Source organism: Marmota marmota, unplaced genomic scaffold, assembly GCF_001458135.2.
Source record: "Marmota marmota marmota unplaced genomic scaffold, marMar, whole genome shotgun sequence".
Classification (NCBI taxonomy): domain Eukaryota; kingdom Metazoa; phylum Chordata; class Mammalia; order Rodentia; family Sciuridae; genus Marmota; species Marmota marmota.
In genome coordinates this window covers 1,572,896-1,581,895 of record NW_025999925.1, presented here as the reverse complement: position 1 = coordinate 1,581,895, position 9,000 = coordinate 1,572,896, and the positions used below count along the sequence as shown (strand labels likewise).

General features: G+C 35.3%; 1 protein-coding gene across 1 annotated transcript in view; it reads right to left on the bottom strand.

The window, feature by feature from the left end:
- The window catches only part of Ankrd31 (ankyrin repeat domain 31), a 176,679-nt gene that overhangs the window by 13,770 nt on the left and 153,909 nt on the right, over nt 1–9,000 (bottom strand). The window contains exons 23-24 of the mRNA XM_048800131.1: nt 7,605–7,745; nt 1,027–1,129 (exon numbers count right to left, since the gene is read on the bottom strand). Of these exons, the coding sequence (XP_048656088.1) occupies nt 1,027–1,129; nt 7,605–7,745 (244 nt within the window). The remainder of the gene's footprint in view (nt 1–1,026; nt 1,130–7,604; nt 7,746–9,000) is intronic.

Genomic DNA, 9,000 nt, shown 5'->3' with positions numbered 1-9,000 from the left:
AAAAAAAAAAAAAAAAAATGTAGACAAAGTGTAGACACTCTATCGTGTCGGCTTAGGAACTGACTTCCTCAACAAGACATAAAGTCCAAGCACTAAAATCAAGAATCAATAAATCGGATGGAATCAAACTAAAAAGCTTCTTCACAGCAAAGGAAACCATTAAGAATGTGAAGAGAGCCTAAAGAATGGGGGAAAAATCTCTGCCACTTGCACTTTAGATAGAACATTAATCTCCAAGATATATAAAGAATTCAAAAAACTTAACACCAAAACCCAAATAACCCAATCAATAAATGGAAAAAGGAACTGCACAGGCACTTCACAGAAAAAGAAATATGAATGGTCAACAAATATATGAAAGAATGTTCAACATCTCTAACAATTAGAGAAATGCAAAATAAAAGTACACTGAGATTTCATCTCACTCCAGTCAGAATGGCAATTATCAAGAATAAAAGTAACAATAAATGTTGGCAAGGATGTGGGGAAAAAGATATAAATGGTATGAATATACCACCAGTGAAATTATACATCATGTATAACCACAAGAATAGGATTATAATAAGTTATACTCCATGTATGGATAATATGTCAAAATACACTCTACTGTCATAGAAGTACTGTCTGAAGTACAGATACATGCTAAAATAACCTTCAAAAATATCATATAAAGTAGAAGTCAGACTCAAAAAGTCTTATCTTATATAATTCCATATTCAGAACAGGTTCATCCATTCCAGAAAGTAGACCCTGGGGTTTCCAGGAACTTGGGGGAGTAGAGAATGGGGATTTAAGTTTCTTTTTGGGGTGATGAAAATATTTGAAACTAATCAAAGTAGTGGTTGTGTAACATTGTGAGTGTACTAAATGCCACAGTATTTTTCACTTTAAAATGGTTAATTGTAATGAATAATAGTGAATTTTACCTCAATGAAAAATAAAAGACCAAAACATACACACAATAAAAAGAGTAGGTTTGGGTGTTTTTATCCCACAACCAAGAAACAGATGTTGGGCCAGACATACCTGGAAGACAAGACTGATGTTGTTGAGGTACTACATTTGGTTCTGGAGATACAGGTACTTCCTCAGAAACATACTTTAAAAGCTCCTTCCCAAGATACGTTACCTACACATAATCAAAACCAAAATTAAAAAAAAAACATACATTCTGTAAGAGGCAAATATATCAATCTCCTGAAAATTGTAATTTTTGTTAAGTACTGATTATTGTAGATCCAACTATAGCCCATGGCAAAGTACAGACTGCCTCCTTTTTTTGGTAAATAATTTTGAAAATAATATTTTATTAGAACATAATATTTTATTAGAACACAGTGACACCCAGTCACTTACTTAACATCTCTGCCCACTTTTGTCTACAAAAGAACTTAATAGTGTGACATGCCCATGAAACCTAAAATATTATTTATTATCTGGCCTGTTTATAGAAAAAATTTACTGACTCCTGATGTATATTACTACCCTTTCATCCATTCACTTATTCAACAACTGTTAATCTTTCATCTGCTATTTTATGACCTCAAAAAATATTGACATTAAAAAATTAAGCCTTAAAAGTAATAGTACTTTTCAAGAAATAAAATATTTAGATGATTAGATTATTAATATTTCAGGTCTACATATCCAGTTATAAAAAATGTGGACTTAGATGTTTTTATTAATCCCATAGGCCAGAGCTTAAAAATATTTATAAATAATGGACAGGGCTGAGGCATATACCTACCAGAAATATTCCTGGTCCACGGGTCTTTGCACTCCCCACTCTTAGGTCTAGGGCTACCTAAAACCCCCAAAGGGCAGGTTCTCTTAGGGCAGAGTATCAATTCTTAATTTCAACATCTCTTCCTCCAGGATGTCTTCTTATAACCTCTAAACTTAATGACCTTCCTCTAGGCTCTCATATCTTTTGTGCTCCTATTTCTGTCACAGCATTTATTCCATTTAAAAGAAATTATGTTTTAATGTCTCTTGTGTCAAGTAAGCCATAAACTTCTAGAGGACATGGTCTGTGTCATATTCATTTGTATATCTTTAGCACTTCACATAATGCCTGACATTATGGAATAAAAGACTGAAGCCACAACTGTTAAGTAAGATTCTTAAATTCCAAGCCTCAGGTTATCCATTTGTGAAACAAGTATCTTCAGCATATTAAGTTCTTAGAGGATTAAGAGATAAAATGCATGAAAAGCATCTGGCATACTATCTGTCACATCCTAAAATCTTGTTAATTGAACAGGGCCAGGAAGGCATAGGTGATCTATAAAGTACATATAGGATTTGGGCTCAACCCCTCACCAAACAAAGCCAAGTAAAGCAAATGGGATATATTTGGCTTGCCCAGTGTGCCAATCCCTCCTCATTTGCCATGAAATAAAAGGAGAGAAACAGCTCCTGAATGTCATTTGTCAGTTCTCTAAAAAACCCAATAATTATAAATAATGAATTTTGTACGGGTTATGCCCTGACAATATCTAATATACCTTATAAACTAATGAAAGCGCAGGTTCAGTATGTTAGCGTCTTCATCTCATACTTTAAAAGCATATTTTTAAATCAGTTTTAGTACTGGGTAACATAAAGTGGCTTACACATACCACTGGAGGTAATTCAGATATAAACAACACAACTTTAAGAAAATCCACCGAGTTAAAGTGTATCTTTCACAAAGTAGAGTGATTTGTTGAATAAATTAATGAAAAGACTCAAAAGAAACAGACAGTCACTTCTAGAAATTGTATTTCATATTAGTGTCTGTGCTCCAGTTGGCTAAAGCAAAAGTGCAAACAGTTATCACATTTCATACAGCTCAAACTTTGAATCCTGAAAATTTTACTAAGGATCCAAATGTAGCTCACATGCCCACTCTGACAGAGGCATGGTAGGAAGAGCTGGAGGCTAGTTTCTGAGGTTTTTGGACTTCATGGCCTCTAGTGCTCTCAGAAACTTTGTCATGTTCCCCCAGATGAGAAAAAGTAAGAGACAGTATAAGCTGTGTTCTATGAAGATATCTGTAGGTTGTTATGTTCTTGCTTTTCTAAAAGGTAAAGTTGCAGGGATGTTTTGTCCTAAGGCCACTGGGGTTTTCCCTGAAACCTTATAGCCAATGTCCATTATTCCTCAGATATTAGCCTATGCTGATTCCCTCATAGCAGACTTAAGAAAGAAGGATGCTGGGGAAGAAGTAGGATGTATGCAACACATGTGTGTTTGTGTGTTTGTGTGTGTGTGTGCGTGCGTGCACAAGTACTTATGTGTGAGGTAGATGAACCACATGGAAATGTGGTTAATAAGCAAGTGAGAATACCAATTAACTTTATTTTGGCAATATTAACTGTCATTATTAATTACTATAACAAATGTTTCTGTATACCTATTCATATGAATCAAGAAAAAAATATAAAACATTACCTGCTTTTGAATTTTTTTTTCTTTTTTTTGGAGACAGGGTTGCTTAGGGTCTCACTAAGTTTCTGAGACTGACCTTGAACTTGGTGATCCTCCTGTCTCAACCTCCTGACTGCCTTTTGTTTTGGTCAGCTTTTCACTGCTGTGATTAAAAGACCTGACAAGAACAACTTTAGAGGAGGAAGTTTATCTAAGCGCTCAGTTTCATAGGTCTCAGTTCATAGGTAAGGGCTCAAATAAGGCTGAACTTCATGGAGGAAGAGTTTAGTGGAGGGAAGTGGCTTACTTGATGATCAGAAAGCAGAAAGAAAGGCTCCACTTGTCAAAAACAAAATGCAGGCCCAAAGGCACGCCCCGAGTGACCCACCTTTTCCGGCCACACTCTATCCTCCTTCATCTATCGGTTAATCCTATCAGGCAATTAATTCACTGACTGGGTTAAGGCTCTCATAACCCAATCCTCTCTCCTCTAAAACTTCTTGCATTGTCTCACACACAAACTTTAGGGGGATACATAATATCTAAACCATGACACCTTTGAATATTAAAGAGGTGTCCAAAAATTTATTTCCCTGATGGGAGTCCATTTTATTTTTGAAAGTATCAGTCTGTTTTTCTCATGTCTTCAGAAAAACAATTTATAATATGGATTAATAGGAATCTGTAAGTTTTAAGCAGCAAGTCTTACAATTTTCAATACCTCAAGAGAAGAAAGAGAAAAGGATAGTTGTTTTGTTTTTAGATCTCAGAGTAGGGGAACAAAGCAAAGAAACAAAAGAAAACTGTATTTTTTAGGCTCATTATAATACAAAAAACATTGTGGTTAAGAATATATGTTTTAAATAAAATATTTCTTTAAGAGTTCAGAATACAAGACAGAAAGTCATTTTAAAGTGTAAGAATTGCTTCTAGGTAAATGATTTTTTAGGTAAAGTTCTTTTTCATAGTACATATCTCCCAATTCCAATTCCAGACTCCTTTCTTCATTCCCCAGCACTCTATTCAGCAGGAGGCAAGAAAAGGTCCTTTCTAGTACTTATTTTTCAGAATTTGCAATTCCTGGATATTTGTATTTTTAAAAAGATCCATTTCTCTAGCCATCTCTTTTCTCTTCTATAATACAGCTGTGTAGAAGCTAAGTTTGTATAAAGTTTAAGACACTTTGAGAGTAACTGACTGAATTAGGTTATCTGTCCAGATGAACAATTTTCATCACTTTCTATACTCTGTCCCTAACCTGTCTATATCTTGATATTCCTAATTATGGTAGTTGGAGGAATTTCTTTTATAAAAATATGTGAGGGTGGAGGGAAAGAGGAAAGTCAACACTAACTCCAAAGGAGTGAGTTTATCAGGGTGAAAATTTAGCAAGGCATCTGGCCAGAAAGTATGTTTGCACAAGGTATCTGTCTAGTGTTCCTTGAGTCACAACCTAAAACGATAGCCTACTTTTCAACTTCATCAATTCACTCCTGGGGGTCCCAAAAATGAACTACCATTGCCATTCTAATGATTCTTATAAATTTTGTATGGCAATCATATCACCAAAAGGCAATTTCCCTTCCATTCAAATAAAAACCAGGGCCAAGTTATCTTAGTTTCTGAGATTAGAGGAGATCCAGCACATTCAAGGTGGAATGGTCATAGACTGGAAAAGCATTTTCCTGTGGAGGTGAGCCATTTCTGCTGCCTATGATTGAGGCTACATATTGATAAACGTGGTTAGATGATTCCACGAGTTCTTTTGATTTGAGGGCAACTTGTTTGCAATGAAAGGAATGTGGGCCTCCCTTGTGCCATTGTTAATAAATGCAGAAAAATTATGTATAGGACTAGAAGACCAAGTTAAATGATTTGTCCTAGCTCCAGGATGAACATTAGAATCATTTGGAAAGGGGTTGGGGATGTGGCTCAGTGGTAGAGCACACTTGTCTAGCATGTGTGGGCACTGGGTTCAATACTCAGCACCACATAAAAAAATAAAAAAAGATATTATGTCCATAAAAAAAAAGAGTCACTTGGAAAGCTTTTAAGAATATTGCCACTTAGTTCCCAACTCAGACTATTAGATCAGAAGCTTTGAGCTGAGGTCCACTAGACATTGTTAGTTTTAAAAAGCCACTCCACCCTCTGTAAGTAATTCTAGAAATAACCATGATTAAAAACTGTTGCCCAGATCAAATAAGTTATAAAAAGTAGAATCAGAAACCAGTTTGGCATCCTGTCTCCTACCCAGAGATTACTCTGGCCATTAGAATGGTGTCTAACAGCTAGGAGGCAGAAGCTGCACGAGAAATCAGTGAAGTGAGTTGAATTTCCTCAGTAAAGAATTTTCCTAAGCACCAAAATTTCCTTAGCAAAGATGTACAGCAGCCCAGCTGCTTGGGTAGGAGGTATGAATCATTTCTGTATCTAGTGACATTGTCACTATCTGATGCAGAGAAAGACATACTTTTCTAGCATTTCATGCCGGACAGCCAATCATTCCTGGCCCTATACCCCCACCAACATTCTCAGAACTAGTCAGTAGAATGTTCACATTTACCAGTGCAGTGAAAAGTTTTCATCATCAAGAAGTATCTGTGAATTCAGGAGCTCCTCTCAGACAAGAGGAGACAGAGTTTTCTGTGGTAAACTTTAAAAGAAGATTTTAAAGAAACTTTTAAATATTATGAGAAACTCACTGGGATCATATTTCAATTTGGGGTATTTACTAAAAAGTACATGTGTGTCCCATAGAAATTTTAAAAACTCTGCTTTCATTTTTGGGGATAACCTAAAAAAGAAAAGTAATCTAAACCTGCTCAGATAATCTGTAGTATCCATATTTGCAGCTGACTTCACTATAATATAGATACTAAACATTAGAACTCTAATTGGCTTGATTGCTGAGAAAACACTAGAAGCAATGGGATATGCAAATGTGGCATTAGTAAAATGTGAGGGCCAAATGATGTCACAGACAGCTCTCAAAGGCAGGAAATGTAGTGGTTATAATGGACAAAAAGCTTGAGAGAACAGAGTCTTCTCAGCATGCCAAAAGAACCAAAACCACAGCAATGAGTACCATTATCAATGCCATGAGAATGGTTTAACAAAACAATAAAAATATATCAAAAGACTTTTTAAAATATTCTAATAAAAAGGATTACTGGTGTAAGATGTCAATTACTATCATTTGATATAAATTATCAATCCATGAAAAGAACTGAGCAAAGGTGTAAAAAGCAGACAATCTGGTGATTGTAGGGGTGGGGAAAGAAAAAACTTTCAAAGGAAAAAAGTCAGAGAGATTATAGAGCACACAAAATCCAGAATGTGCTGATGAAGTGAAGGGACTGAAACAGTACCAGAAGTACCTGCTACAAAGGCCTACAAGGAGAGAATGCAGAGTAGGGGCACAGAGTTCGGGGCAGAGCAGGAGCAAAGAGGGAAGGCAGATAGAACTGAGCTGGACAACAAAAGAAGGGAAGCTATGCCTTCTATTATTGGTGTACTGAGGCTTACTACAAACGGTAGGGAAGTTTAAAGGTATAAACCATAATGGTGGATCTGATGATTCATACTTTTTTGAGTGAGTCATTGTAAGACCTGATGTGGTACCACAGACACTTACGGGTGGATGAACACTGGACCATATGGTGTCAGTCATCAGTGGGCTTATAACTCAGAAGCCAGAACTGAGAGAGGCTACTAAGTCTGTGAGGTCTGAAAATATTTCTTTTTGAGGAAAATATTCAAATCTTTTAGCAACATGTGATTAATGCTACGTTCAAAACTAAAAGTAAAATGTACTTTCATATTTAGGTTACATTTTGATTTATTCCATTAGAATAATAATAACATGCATAAACTAAAATATTAGTACACTAGTGGTCCCAAATTTCTATATGGAGTCATAAAGCCCTGAAATTTATTAGAAGGATAAAAATGGAAGATTAGAGCCAATTAAGTTTCTGAAATTAGATAAGGAGCAAGTAAGGGAGCTGCACAGCCATGAGAATTTTGGCAAATACAGTGTAGATTAAAGCATGTAGCAATGTCACAGAAGAGACAAATGAGGGCAAAAACTATCTGAGAGATCTTTCAGACTTCTTTTAAAAATGTTTCTTTATAAAAATATGTATTTTAATTTAACTATGAAATTAAAGATAAACTTGAGAATGACCCACCTTACTCCAGGCGTAATTCCAGGTCACGTATCTGTCACCTCCCAGAAGATCCTTGAGCCAAGTGACTGGGTTTTGATAAATCTGACCATTTTCTACCTTAATTTTGCCACTTAATAAAACACTGGCTTTGTGGATAGTCTCCTGAAGTAAAAATAAATAAATAAATAAATAAATAAAATTAAGATAAAAATTGCTGAAATCTATGAACTTTGGTTTTTGGCCATGATGAAATAATAGGGATCAGATTTACCTATCATTTGACACAAAAACAACAAAAGAATACAAAATATATGATCCAGTTGTTTATAAGAGGCCAAGAATCAGGCAATTATCTCTGAGAGATGATAATTTACTATGGTGAACCCTATAATTATCCCAGCTTACCACCATGAGAGAGTTTCCAAGTCATGTACAGGGAAAGGGAATCCAGGCAAAGCCTTTGGACACCCTGAGTTGAGGAAACAGAGCAGAGTCTAGGGACAAAGGAGGCTAGAGTCTGTAGGACAAGGTATTGAAGAGAAAAATAAAAAGAAAGAAAACTCTGTAGATCTTTAGAGGGTCCTCTTTAAATTTCAGCTGAGAAGGGATAGATGGATATGTGTGAGGAAATTGACCAAGGGTGGAAAAAGAACCACTTGAAAGAATTAGAGGTACTGACACCTGGCACTCTCACAAGACAGGGAATAGAGTCCCTAAAGCAAGAGTAGAAAGACCTTCAGACTGATGGGCCATCAGTGGAATACATAAAAGAATCTTGCCTCCGTAGTGGAAAATAACTAGCACTGGACTTGACACTATTCTGATCCTGCCTAACAAATCTTGAAAACAAGACCCAAAAGAATCAAACCATTTTCAAGAAAAAGTTTCCAAAATATTTATAAGACTACATACATATCCAGCATTCAAGAGGCAAATTTTACTGTATGGGATCTGATAAAATATGTAACAGGCCCTAAATCCAACAGTATTAATAACATTAAATGTATGTGGATTAAACAAACTTTTAAGAAAGTGGATATTTTCAGATTGGATTAAAACATCAAGATCTAACTATATAATGCATATAGGAGACAGATATTAAATTCAAAGAGACAAGTAAACTGAAAGTAAAAAGATAAAAAAAATGTATCATTCAAACAGCAACCACAAGAAAACTGAAGTGGCTATACTAAAATCAGATGAAAATAGACCTTAAAACAAAAATTTTTACTAGAGATAAAAAGGGACATTTTATAATGTTAAGAGGGTGATGCATCAAGCACATATAACAAATATATATAATACATATGTACTTAAAACACAAAAGAGTACACAAACACAGGAAGCAAAAATTAACAGAAGGGAAAAATAGATAATTCAACAAGAATAGTTGTAGACTTCAATATCCTACTTTCAA